This window comes from Mauremys reevesii, linkage group 2 (genome assembly GCF_016161935.1).
Source record: "Mauremys reevesii isolate NIE-2019 linkage group 2, ASM1616193v1, whole genome shotgun sequence".
Taxonomy (NCBI): Eukaryota; Metazoa; Chordata; order Testudines; family Geoemydidae; genus Mauremys; species Mauremys reevesii.
In genome coordinates, this window is record NC_052624.1 from 271,639,309 (window position 1) to 271,653,651 (window position 14,343).

Consider the following 14,343-nt stretch of genomic DNA (forward strand, 5'->3'; position numbering starts at 1 on the left):
CTCCCCCAAGGAATTCTAATAGATTGATGAGGCATGACTTCCCTTAACAAAAGTCAAATTGACCCTTCCCCAACAAATCATTGTTATCTGTGTCTGCTATAGTTTCTACAAATTTGCCCAGTACTGAAGTTAGGCTCACCAGCCTGTAATTGCCAGGATCCCTTCTGAAGCCCTTTTAAAAAATCTGCAATATTTGACTTCTACATTTACCCTTTTGCTTGATAGAATTTAGGAATGGACATGTTTTTTTCAAGGAAATCTTCTGCTTCATTCCCCAGAAATTGGATCTACAGTGTGATTAACTGGGCTAAGGTAGAAGGGGAACTTCTGCCCTCTACTGCATCGAGTTGGAATGCTCCAGTGAGCTTCAGAGGCCCTCTGCTGCTAACATCAAATAGCAATTCATGGTCCAGATGTAGCAAAGTATTTAAGCATATGTTTAACTTTAAGCATGTGAGTAGGTCCCTGACTTCATTGGGACTTGTCACATATTTAAAGGTAATCATGTGCTTAAGTGCTTTGCTGAATGGGGGTTGTAACTCAAATGGAAGAGGCATAAGCTTTTGGAGTATATGGATTTGAGTTCTCTTCTTGCTCCTGTTGTGCAGTTGCAGGTGGCATAGTCTGCAGCACAGTGACAATAATGAAAACTTGGGTGGCTGTAGGTTTGTTTCAACAGAGTATAATTTCTTTTGCATGTGAGATGCATTACTTTTCTGTAGGACCTCTCAAATTCTTTCAATATATAGGAACCACGTTACTTTTTCCACTTTTAAACTTTAAATGCATTTGGTCTATCCATATTGCATGGCTGATAATACTGAGTTTTCTGCCAGGAGACATAAAACTTGAAAAACCTGGAATATTTTTTTTTATGATCACATTAATTGTCATTTCGTTTCTTGGTCAGCTCCAAGACATGTGTTTGTAGGTTCTGATTTTCTTTGAATAGGAGCCAGCAGAGATTATTGGGCCAACTCACCAGAAGTCAGTGAAATTACTCTGGGGATGAATTTGTCCCATGAGCACTTCGTCCTTGTTTGTTTGCCACGTTTGCTGATATAGGAGACAGAATTAACACTTAACGAAGAATTCACATGGCAGCTGCCGATCTGAGGCCATGTATTAGTACAAAGGTGATGTGTATGAGATCTGAGATGTTTAGGGTGACCATATTCCCAAAGGGAAAACAGAACACTATGTGGGGCTTGCTTGAGCCCCCTCCCCCACTTCTTGCCAGGGCTGGCCCGAGCCGCTTGCCCGAGCCCTGCCTGCCCCCCTAATATAAGAACATAAAAATGGCCATACTGGATCAGACCAAAGGTCCATCCAGCCCACCGGCCAATGCCAGGTGCCCTAGAAGGAGTGAACCTAAAAGGTAATGATTAATTGATCTCTCTCCTGCCATCCATCTCCACCCTCTGACAAACAGAGGCTAGGGACACCATTCCTTACCCATCCTGGCTAATAGCCATTAATGGACTTAACCATGAATTTATCTAGTTCTCTTTTAAACACTGTTATAGTCCTAGCCTTCACAACCTGCTCAGGCAAGGAGTTCCATAAGTTGACTGTGCGCTGTGTGAAGAAGAACTTCCTTTTATTTGGGGGGAGAGATAGCTCAGTGGTTTGAGCATTGGCCTGCAAAACCCAGGGCTGTGAGTTCAATCTTTGAGGGGGCTGTTTAGGGATCTGGGGCAAAAAAAATAGTTCAGGATGGGTGATGACCTCCTGAGGCCCCTTCCAACTCTATGATAAACCTGCTGCCCACTAATTTCATTTGGTGGCCCCTAGTTCTTATATTATGGGAACAAGTAAAGAACTTTTCCTTTTTCACTTTCTCCACACCACTCATGATTTTATATACCTCTATCATATCCTCCCTTAGTCTCCTCTTTTCCAAGCTGAAAAGTCCTAGCTTCTTTAATCTCTCCTCATATGGGACCCATTTCAAACTCCTAATCATTTTAGTTGCCCTTCTCTGAACCTTCTCTAATGCCAGTATATCTTTTTTGAGATAAGGAGACCACATCTGTACACAGTATTCAAGATGTGGGTGTACCATGGATTTATATAAGGGCAATAATATATTCTCCGTCTTATTCTCTATCCCTTTTTTAATGATTCCTAAAATCCTGTTTGCTTTTTTGACTGCCACTGCACACTGTGTGGACGTTTTCAGAGAACTATCCATGATGACTCCAAGATCTCTTTCCTGATAGGCTGTAGATAAATTAGCCCCTATCATAGTGTATGTATAGTTAGGGTTATTTTTTCCAATGTGCATTACTTTACATTTATCCACATTACATTTCAGTTGCCATTTTGTTGCCTATTCCCTTAGTTTTGTGAGATCTTTTTGAAGTTCTTCACAGTCTGCTTTGGTCTTAACTATCTTAAGCAGTTTAGTATCATCTGCAAACTTTGCCACCTCACTTTTTACCCCCTTCTCCAGATCATTTATGTATAAGTTGAGTAGGATTGGTCCTAGGACTGACCCTTGGGGAACACCACTAGTTACCCCTCTCCATTCTGAGAATTTACCATTTATTCCTACCCTTCATTCCCTGTCTTTTAACCAGTTCTCAATCCATGAAAGAATCTTCCCTCTTATCCCACGACAACTTAATTTACGTTAAGAGCCTTTGGTGAGGGACCTTGTCAAAGGCTTTCTGGAAATCTAAGTACACTATGTCCACTGGACCCCCTCTTGTCCACATGTTTGTTGACCCCTTCAAAGAAGTCTAATAGATTAGTAAAACATGATTTCCCTTTACAGATACCATGTTGACTATTGCCCAACAATTTATGTACTTCTGTGTGTCTGCAGGAGGCTGGGGTTGCTGCTCGCCCGAGCCCTGCCTGCCTCCTGCCTGAGCCCTGCTTCCCCCTCGCATGGGACTGGCATTGGGCTCACCCACCACACGTTCCTCCACACCCCACTTTTTGACAAAAGTGGCATTTGTCTTGTTTGCTCCTGCCAACTGAGCAGTTGGCAAGAACAAATGGGACAAATGCCTACTTTTGACAAAACAGTTGGGACGGGCAGAACTTAAAAAAGGGACTGTCCCGGCCAAAACAGGACATATGGTCACCCTAGTCAGATATTGTCTTATTCAGGAAGGCATGATGAGATCAGATTTATTTCCTTCATTCAGCCATACGTTTTCTCTCTCAAAGGCCAGACATCATGTCAGCGATCTCGAGCCAATGCGTTAGTTTCCCGCTGGAAACAGAATGGATCAAAGCTCAGCGCTACTGCTGCAGACCTGTTCACCCCCTCCTGTCTTGAGGTAAATAAGTGTAACTGGGGGATGGGGAGGGGAGGACCAAACTGAGCCTTCCCCACCATGTTTAACGCCCTGGCAAGGTCACAGGCAATTGCAGTTCCTGTGCTGAGGAGCTTCCACCATGCACCCCTGGGGGTTCATGTCACCCTTCAGGTGGAGGCATAGAGGTAGGATGCTGAGCAGGGTCTGTGCCCAAAGGAAAGTAGACATCACCCTCCTTAAAGGATGGTTTAGTGTGCTCACCATCCACACAGGGAGCTGGGGAGGTGACGGTCTCTCCTGAGGTGCCATTCCTGATGAAGCTTTCCCTGGACAATGTGGCTCTGCTCTAGCCCCAATGAAGAAATGTGCCTAAATGACACTATTCAGTTAATTGAATTTTAAGAGGAACTTTCCAATGATTTCTTCCAATGGAGGGGAAGATTTGGGCCTCAGAGACAGAAATCAGTTCCGCCTGGCCCCAGGACAGGCTCCACGGTGCTTTCTAGTTATATGACAATGATCCAAATGGGGCTTTGAAGAAGTGGACAAAGGATAAAATGTAATTTTAAACCCAGGTTTTTATAGGATTTCCATGTGAATTCTTTGTAAAGGTAAGTGCTGCTTCTTGCAGGGCCCAGTTCTCTTTGCTGGATCAAGCTTGTGGGCTTACAAGCAGCTTTTATTTGTTTTTTGTAGTTCATCTTGTCACTGCTTTCTTACATGAAACTGGAAGATGTTTTTAATTGTAAGGTCCCTTTGGAAGAAAATATAAGGATTTCAGAAAAGAGGGCAGTTTCTCAGGGAGACAATATTGAAACCACAACGGCAAACTATCCTGATGCAAAGGAAAAACAGGAAGAATAATAGGAGGCCAATACAGCTCCATCAGAAGCTTTTAAAGTGGAAACATGGATGAATTGCCAAAGAGGATTACAAAAGGATAGCCCAAGCATATGAGAACAAAATCAGAAAGGCACATAATGAGTTACCCCTAGCAAGTGTAACCCTTCAATATCTAGGGGTTCCTTTCCATTGATACAACACAGAACTGTCTCGAGCCCTCACCCAGTAACCTGGGAAATTTACACACCACCCCTGGGAGTCTCTGAGAGGCAGTATTTCCCCACTCACAAGCATAGAGTCTGAGTGTAGCAAAGGAACTTTTAATAAAAGGAGGGAAGTAACTTGGCATTAATTTGGGAAAACACTGCAAACGGAGTTCATAAACATAAACCATGAGTAAAAGACTCACCCCCAAGCAGGTTGGGCAGTGTCCTTTTCCCCTCAGGTTCTTAAGTCCAGCAACCCAAAAGTCCCTTTTACATGCCCAACCCTTCTCTGCACCCCAAACACAGTTGCTGTGCTTGGTCAGTGCAGACCCAGAGTTCAGAGGTGCATCTGCAGAGTTCACCTCCCCCCACACCGGGTGGGGTAAAGAGGTACCTTACTCACTCTGCTGCTCGGGCACTCGCTTACCGCCCCTCTCTGCTAGCCACTTTGCTGGCTGCTTCTGCTGGCCGCCTGCTCACTGCTCTCACCTTTCCACAAGCCGCCCTGCTGGCTGCTTGTCACGGCTCTCCGCCACCGCTCTGCTGGCCACCCGCTCACAGCTCTTGCCACACCTCTCCACCAGCTGCCCTGCTAGCTGCTCATCATATCTCTCTGTGGCACGAGCTACTTGTTCGCCAGATGACTGTCAGTCGCCTTCTGCTGCCACCTGCCTCTCTACTGTGACCTCTGCACACCAGTCTCTTAGTAATGTTCAGCTCTGTTCAGGCTGGTCAGAAACACTGTCCCACCTCAAGTGATTTCAGCTCTGATTGGGCATTTAACATAACAAAGAGGCTCCTAATGAAGCCTATTTAGCTCCATTCTTTGAACAGTGGGGAGGAACAGGTTAAACCTTTGATGAGTGAAGCCTTCGGGCTGGGGATACCTGTCCCCACCCCTCTTACTTTCAGGGCTCTGACATTTGAGTCCCTGGCTTAACGAGGCTCTTTTTCCTGTGGTGTTCCTACAATAATTACAACATTGGCAACCATATTTCACTACCCCTGCATTCAGTGCTAAGGAGATTTGTACCCAACACCAGCCAAAGTTGATCACTTTGACACCACTGTATCTGCTGAATATGTAAGCAGAGCAGGAGCAAACAGTATTTAAATAAATACAACCAAATCATTCCCCATCCCAGCTAACTGTCAGGGAAGCATTCATTCAGACTCTGCTTATACAAGGAACATAAAACAACGGTTCTCAACCAGGGGGTCCATGACCCCTTAGTGGGCTGTGAGCTGGTTTCAGGGGGCTGTGAAGCCTAGGGTGACCAGACAGCAAGTGTGAAAAATCAGGACAGGGAGTGGGGGTAATAGGAGCCTATATAAGAAAAAGACCCCAAAATCTGGACTGTCCCTATAAAATCAGGACATCTGGTCACCCTAGTGAGGCCCTGCATCTGAAGCCCATCTCCAAGCACTGGCACCCCTGCAGGGTTGAAACCAGGAGTGGAAGTGTGGGGCTGAAGCCTGGAGCTCCGAGCCCCATTGCTCCCCGCAGGACTAAGACATAAGACTCAAGACGTAATTGTAGCATCCTACTTGATGCTGGTGAGGCTTCACCTGAAGTGTTGTGTCCAATTATGGGTGCCACACTTTAAGAAAGATGTGACAACTTGGAGAGAGTCCAGAGGAAAGCATCAAAAATGATACAAGGTTTAGAAAACCTGACTTATGAGGAAAGCTGGCCATGGTTTGTGTTGAGTAAAGACCTGATAAGTCTTCAAATATGTTAAGGGATTTTATAAAGAAGTTGATGATCAATTGTTTTCCATGTCCACTGATGGTAGGTTCAAGAAATAATTAGTTTAATCTGCAGCAATGAAGATAGGTTAGATATTAAGAAACCCTTTCTGATTCTAAGGGTATAGAACAGGCTTCCAAGGGAGGTTGTGGAATCTCCATCATTGGAGGTTTTTAAGAACAAGTTGAACAAACACCTGTCAGGGATGGTCTAGGTTTACTTGGTCCTGCCTTGGTGCAGAGGGCTGGACTTGATGACCTCTTGAGGTCCCTTCCAGCCCTACAGTTCTATGATTTTATGATGAAGGCTTTTGAAATGTGGGTTCTGGTGCACATTGCGCATTAGCAACAGCCCTGTGTAAAGTACATCACCCTACAGTGACATTGTAATTGGTCCATCTTAGACTGGAGAATATACTGTGCTACAGAAGTCAGACACAGGTGCTTGGTGTGTGGATCCCACGTCAGGAACTGTAGGTCAACACAGCAGCAAGGATTCAGATGGCAGCCCCCTATGTAAGTACTGGGATTCACCAACTTGCTGGCTAAACCATTTTGAAACTCAACCATTTATTGTCTCTGTCTCACAGGTTCTCTATTACACAACTGGGAGTCGAGGGGCCTGGTTCTATTCCTGGGCCTGCCACCTATTTGCAGTGTCCCCTTGACCAAGTCAACCACCTTAATCTTATGTATTCAATGGTTGTAAATTGGCTTCAGCTGAGCTTCACTGATTTACATCAGCTGGAGGTCTGGTTCCTGCATTTTACAGTCCCATGGTTCATTCTGATGTATAAATTATGAGGAAGTCTCTGAGTACCATTGAACTTTAAAATATCCTCCTCCAAAGGCTATAAAATAACATATATACAAAATCACAGCGGGTATAAAATATCATCTATTTACATGGCAATCTGTGGCCTGGCTCCAGTGGGATTCCACACTTGCTATGACACCCCATAATTGTGCCTAGCAGCTCAGTGGAATAGGAACAGGCCTATCTGGACATCTGGGAACCTTTTATCTTTTTAAAAGATAGACGTGAATCAGATCCTTTTGCCTGTGCCATTTAGGGCTTTCAGCACATTAAAATACATTTAATTTGTTTATTGAAAAAATTGCAAGATGCCTTCAATACGTCTTACTACTGGCTGAATAAATCATTACAAATAATTTATTTAACAAATTTTGCTTTTTTTATGTTTGCAAATTGTCCACAAAAAAGATTGCAAAACCCTTGAATTTATTCTTGTTACTGAAATTGTTGGCAAACAATTTCTGCTTTCAGACTGTTCATTATCAGTGGTTTGTGAAAATACACAATTTACATATGCAAGAGTACAAACTTAGTTCCCAGTTATGCAAGATCTTACATCTATGTCATTTTGCATACAGGTTCAGTCCCATTGAGTAAGAACCAGGCTGAACACTTTGCCCCAAGCTGGGATAGAGTTAATTGGAACTATTCATGAGCGTATAGTTGTGTTCTTGTCGCTAGGGCGGCGCTGCCCCTCCGCTGGCGCGGCTGCAGCCGCTCTAGCTGCCCTCGCTAGATATAGCGCCCAGCAGTCCGCGCCGCTTCTCAGCCTTCCCTTCCTGCAGCCCGCAGTCTGCTTTCAGTTCCTCCTTCCGCTCCTGGAACTCTGGAGTTCTAGTGGCTCCCTTTTCCATCCACGTTTCCCTTTCTCCCGTTTTGTCTTCCATCTTCCCCTTCCCTCGTGTTTTTTCAATGCCTTTCCCATGACTTTTGCCTCCCGGTAGAGTCCCACATTGTCCCCCAGTCCCCTCGCCTCCACTCCACCCTCCCACCCCACCTTCTCTGAGCAAGTCCCTCCCTCACCACCCGTCCTCCCTCTCCAGGGGACCAGTCCTTGAGTTTCCCTCGAATAGAGGAGGTCGGCTGGGATAGGGGACCCAGGGAGGGCGAGACGTAATCCTGAGGATTCGAGAGGATTTCCATAAGTCACTCCGAGAGCTCGGGACATCTCAACCTCTACCTGCTCAACCTTCAGTCTGCTCTGGTAACCCACCTCGGCACCTCGATTCCGGGGTAACTCCCGCTTCTCATTCCTTCCTCCTGACCATCATTCTGAGATCATCGCCGCTACTCCTCGCTACCGCGATTTACCGCTTCCGTCCGTGCTCTACATGTTTACCTCGCTGCTTTTTTCTTTCCCCCGCGCGCCCAGTTTCGCCGCCTTCTCTTTTCACCAAGTGCATGGTGGTGGTTGCGCTGCCCGCCGCCGTCCTGCCGCTCCACGCCGCGATCCCGCACGATTGGTATATCCGCCCAACCCCCGCCCGACCACTGACAGCAAGGCCACCAAAGTTTTGCATGCCGCCTGTTATGATAGCCTTGACTCGGACGCTGGAAAGCATCGTCTCGCGATGCGTCTCGGCTGACTCCATTCGGGGCCAGGTTGCTTTCCAGCTGCCGCAGGCCTTCTTTGTTTTGGCCCCTGCCAGTTGTGCAGTTTCAGCCTCCCCCTCGTCTTCAACGATGGCTCTCGCCTCCCTGGACCGCCTCCTGCCCCGTCCCTGCCTCCGCCCTTCGCTGCACGCGGCTCCCGGTTTTTCCCTCTTGCAGTTTCTTCACCCTTTTCGCACATTGGCTTGCATCGCCTGCGCCTCTCGCCCCTTGCGAACCACCCCCACCTGCACGCGCGCCACGCGCTTCCGCCGCTGGGCTGCATGCGTGTGGTGTCCAGCCATGGTCGGTGGTGTGACGGATGCCGCTCTGACCCCGGAGGGCCACACACTGAGCCCCCACACACAGCCAGGTCACCCTCCGCCCAAGCCTCCTCACAGTCTACCTCTCGTGAGCTGCAGGTGATTCGCCTCGCCTCGCACTCTGAGCGTTCACTCTCTCCATCAGTGGCGCGTCAATGCCTTGCTGCCATGTCCAAGGGCGGCCCAATGACGCAACATTGGCATGGACAAGCAGGCAATTGTTTTTTGCATGCACAAGCTGCTGCGATGCATCTCTCTCTTCCTCAGCGCTCAACAGCTCCGCTTCACCTTCTGCTTAACTGGTGGCGTCCTCTCTTCGGCCGACTCTCAGCAGGTCTGTCCTTTCCGGTGAGTCAGGTCAGGTCATTGGATGTGGTGGGAGTTTCGGTGGCCTTTGCCCAGATGTGGTGGAGAACAGGAAGTGCCACCAGTTCTGTTCTTACCCAGTTCCAGAGTCTCTGTTCCCTCCAGACGGCCTCTCTGCCCCCTCCACACCACCCTCTGCCCTGCCTCCCACCTGCTCCTTCCCTCCGCTCCCTCCGCTCCGCCCGCACATCCGAGGCTTCAGCTCCCTCCCTACTCCTCACCTCTCCATCACTGCGCTCTGGCCTGCCTGAGAGGCCTCACTGGCACTGCTTCTGGGATTCTCTCTCTCTCTCTGGCTTCCATGGATTCCGGGGACCGATCTGCTCGCAGGCCACCGACCCTGCAGACCTGCCCTGCTCCCTCTGACCTCTGCAGGGCTGACCCATGCTGACATGCCTGAGTGATCAGCCCTCGCTGGATCCAGAGGCCTGGTCCTAGACAGCTCTAGCTGCTACCACCGGCGATTCACCTTCTGATCTGGGAATCTCTGATGAGCGAATGCATTGACCTATATCGAATCCCCTCGTTCTCTACTGTAACGCGATCCTTCCTCCCTCTGGTCTGGTCACTTCATGAGCATGAGTCTCATGCTCTGGTGCACCTGGCAAATCTTCATGCCATATCTGCCCGCCGCCCGATCGTCATCTTCTCCCGATCTCCTTCCTCCCTTCCTCCGCCGCCTAGATTTCCTGATCCCACACCGCCCTACTCCATGTGGCCCCCTGAATCTCTTTGATCTGGATTTGGCCAGCCCCCGCCAGGCCCCTGCCCTTGAGCCCTTCTCCACGTGTCGTCTGCTCCATCTGTCTCCTCCTCTTGCGCCATAACCGCTCAGTTCAGAGAGACCATGCCTTGCCAGCTTTCCCACACCCACCTGGTCCACCACAGACACCTCTTCAGTGCAGACCGGCTTTCCCCCCCCCCCTCCCCTCCTTCCTAAGGTGGTCCATTTTAAACCAGGACATTTTTTTTTTTTCTTTTCATTTTTTTCCCGCCTCTCATGAGCTGCAACTGCAGCAGCTGCTGCACGCGCTGCTGCGCACATACCTTACTACTGCTTAACAAAACCACGCCGCCCCTCGCCCAACTGTTCAGAGTAGAGCGATGGGAAGGAGTGGAGCTCTTCTCCAATCCTCTTCTCCTCTCCTGTTGATTCCTCCTGAACATGCGCATGTGAGCTTGCTGCCTTGATGCTGCTACTACCAGCAAGTTCAATCTCCGCCACCGCCTTCCAGTGCCGCCCTCCGCATCCCCATCCCCCTCCCCATCCACCCCATCTCCTGGCTGTCCACCGCCACCCTTGTACACACTTACGCGTTGGTGCAGCCAGGTGCAGCAAGAGAGCAGCCACAGCCAGCAGCACTCACACTGCTCCACCTCTCTCTCTCCCCCACCGCCTAGGTAAGGCTTGAATCACCTAACTGGAACACTGGAAGGCAATGAAGAGAAAAGAAAAAAGCGTTTACTCACTGTGTGTTGTGTTTCGAGATGTGTTGTCTTATCCTATCAGACGCCCTCTTCCCCCTCCTTCTGTAGGAGCGGCAGAAGGAACTGAACTGAGGGGCGGGCGGCTGGGGTATATATATAGCGCTAGCGGCGGCGGCGCCACTCAGGGCGCTCAGCCGCGCAGTGTGTTGCGTGCTTCTTTCAAGAGAGATGCACGCACGGCGCACACACCTAACTGGAATGGATAGGAGCAACACATCTTGAAGAACAACAGTTACAACAGTGAGTAACCGTCTTTTCATAAATGTTGGCAGGATTGGGCGCTTAAAATTCGATTTTTTTGTGTGTATTAGTGTTAATAAATAGAGCTAGTTGGGAATCTTCTAATGAAATATTGTCAGAAAAAGCCAATTTGTCAAAACGAAAACAGTTCACAGGAAAGAGTCAGTTTTGATGGATCCCCAGGTTCAAAATAAATAAACAAATACATCTGGGGAACAAAAATTTGAAATTGATGAAACATTCTGTTTCAACATTTTCAAAATGAGAAATTTATTTTTTTGGTTCAAAATGACTTTTTGTTTGAAAATTTAATTAACTTACATTTAGGCTTGACAGAATTTGATTTTTATTTTTTGTATAATTTTGATAGATAATATCAATGTCTATCTTTGACCAAATTTTTAATCAATCAAAATTTTCATAGTTGCTCGAAATTATTGTGTGTGTGTGTGTGTGTGAGGCAATGAGAAGGCAGACAATAATTATTTAATAACAGTAGATTTTGAGATTCAAAAGTTAAAGCTCTATAAAAACATAAATTGTCAGCATCCTATGTCAAAAGGTACAAAGTAAATATCCTTAAATCAAACTCTAATAGGTTCTCAAGCAGCATTTTTTTCACTTTGCCAATCTGTAAATTTTGATTATTATTGATGGAAATATTTTTTCATAGGTTTGTGTGTGCAAGGTGAAATTGATGTTTACTGATATTTACTAATAAACAGACTAATCCTTCCAATCCTCTTCATACTAAAATAAGGATTAAAAAAACAAACAAACAAACAAAGGAATAAGTTAAATACATAAAAAGGTCAAAATCAAATGTAACTCTTTGAAATTATATAAATGAAACATTTTTACTGACATGACCCAAAAAAGTTTGATAATTGTTTTGCAAAAAATTTTGAGATTTCAATTTTTTGTGCCAGTTCAGGATGGGAATATTTTTTTTTAATCTTGAAAATTTTCATGGCATGGGAAAACTGTCAGTCCCCTCCCCCCCAACTCTACTAGTAAAGCTTATTCGCTGGAATACTCATGGAAAGTGAACACAGAAAGTGCTCAAGCACAGTTGAAGCAAAATTGTTTTAAATCTGAAAAAATATCAGTATCATCAGTATCGTATTTATATAAGATCCACTTTTTGAAGATTCAGATAGCTTGCATATTAATGGTTCAAAATGGCAGCATTTTGTAGAGATAGTAAAGTCCCATGGATATCTATACTGATACAAACTTAACTATGGTCTCATGACAATGTGTCCATTATAATCTCTCTGTTTCCTTCAGTAATAGCCTCAAATTTAAAGTACCATTATGGTAAGATATAGTGTTTTGGACAATTACTGTACAATACTGAAGTTCATTTCTGTAGGTGCTCAGAGTTTCTCCATTTCTACTCTTCTTTCCTTTGTAATCAATCTCTTGTCTTTAAAGGCCCTGGCTTCTGTAGTATGCTGAAGTCCAAAGTTAGCTTACGAGAAATTGGCAAAGGGTACATCCCTCAGTGTGAAGAGGACAACGGAAACTTCTCACCAGTCCAGTGTGACCAGGATCAGGAAAGCTGTTGGTGTGTCTTTGAGAATGGAGAGGAGGTGCCTGGAACACGAGTAAGAGGAGAAAGGCCAGCATGTGAAAGTGAGTTGTGGCAACAGTCAAAATAACATTTACACAAGGTTCAGATCCAGAACAGGACCCTGATCTAAGCTTTCCCAACATTTAGCTGTGTTGAGATTTAGGTTCCTGTTCAATCTGTTATAGAGATTTATTTTTATTTATCTATGTATTTAGAGGCTCCAGCCAGGCTGGGCGCATTTTCCAAACTTCCTTAAAGTTCAGAGGGTTGTGTTTGGTTGGGCAGGGGAGAGGGCTTTTGGATTCAGTGGCCAATCTTAGTGGTAATGAAGAGTCAAGACAGATGAGCCAGTCATGCTAATCTAAGAACCACCCTGAACACTTTGCCCAAGACTTGAACTGATCCCAGTCTCAGCCTGCCCTTGGATTGAAAAAAAATTAACTGGCTGGGAAAAAAAAAAAGTATATTTCTGTAATTCCTACTTTTGGCCTTTGACCAGGATGATAAAGTGGATGGGCCAAAACACTACATGTTCACAGAGTATTTCCTGCCTCGCCAAAACCACAAAGATCTGGAATTCTGTCAAGATTTGCAGCATGATTTCAGAGAGATTTGGATAAACTTAATTTCCAATAACTGTTATAGATTCCCCATCACTGAACTGAAGCAGAAAAAATTAAACATTTTTCAGTAATATGGTCCAAATTGCAATAATAAATTCACAGAAATTAGATCTAGGAAAACTTCTTCAAGGCCAGAATTATCCCTTGCTGGATATTCTTGGGCACTTTGTTCTATTTTTGAAATTAATGTTGTTGGCAGATTTGAAAAAAGACCAAACTACAAGAAGGTATGTAGGATTCCCTATGTGATTCTGGGATTTGCAGAGTTCTACACATGTATCTAACTATTTCAACACAGGGCTGCAGCAATGTATGCTAGTCACATAGAACATGACGTTTAGGGAGCCTAGGAAACCAGAATGCTCTCAAGGTATCAGAAGAGCAGCAGAGAAAGGTGAAAGAGCTGTTGACAGGCTCCAGGAAGAGCATGAGTTGGCAGAAAGGACCAGTGGAGAAGATCCAAACTAGGTCCTAAATTCTGAAGTCTTTTCTCTGTCCTTACTCCCACTGAAGGTCAATAGCAGTTTTCCCTGAGTATGGGCTGAAAATGGAAGCTACACTCCAAGATGTTGGCAGGTTTGCATGGGTGCCAGGCATTGTTTTGGAGCGTCCAATGCCCAGTAGGTTTTTTTCCCCCATCTCTAATGGATGCAGGCACAAGAGTGATCAGTAACAATTCATGATTTAGTTACTTCTCCAGCCCCAAATTGTTAGAAAGACGTATTGGAAAATCTCACAAGAACAGGTTTTCTTGCGAGATTCCTGTTACCTTCTGTGTACAGTCAGGCTGTGAAGATACCCCGAGAACAACCTTTCTCCTGGAATTTTGTCACATCTACTTCTGGAAACAGAAAAAAATGAAAAAAAAATGGATAAAAAAAGGTTAATGGAATGTTTTAGAACTTAAACAGTTTGGTTAGAGTTTAGGATGAAAGTTCAGGGCGTTCTTATTTTCCTTCAAGTGGCTTGTCCATCCAGTCTGTAACTCCTGATTACTAATCACTATTGTTAAGAGCTCTGGAATAGGCCTGAGAAGTAGCCCAAGTCTTTATCACTACCCTGGACATATTTCCAAGATGGGAAGGTTGCCTGTCAGCAGATGAATCTGACATAGTGGTAGAGTACTATAAATCCATTTGTCTATATCAGAAAAGACAGCAGTAACTGTTGTAACTTTCAAGTGCACATTGAATACAATATAGTTTTCATTAGAGCAATCAGTTCCATAATAGCTGGGTTCCCCATATTTC

General features: G+C 45.6%; 1 protein-coding gene across 1 annotated transcript in view; it reads left to right on the forward strand.

The window, feature by feature from the left end:
• Positions 1-14,343, forward strand: part of TG (thyroglobulin) — a 219,399-nt gene that overhangs the window by 31,084 nt on the left and 173,972 nt on the right. The window contains exons 14-16 of the mRNA XM_039523028.1: positions 3,181-3,293; positions 6,475-6,586; positions 12,332-12,532. Of these exons, the coding sequence (XP_039378962.1) occupies positions 3,181-3,293; positions 6,475-6,586; positions 12,332-12,532 (426 nt within the window). The remainder of the gene's footprint in view (positions 1-3,180; positions 3,294-6,474; positions 6,587-12,331; positions 12,533-14,343) is intronic.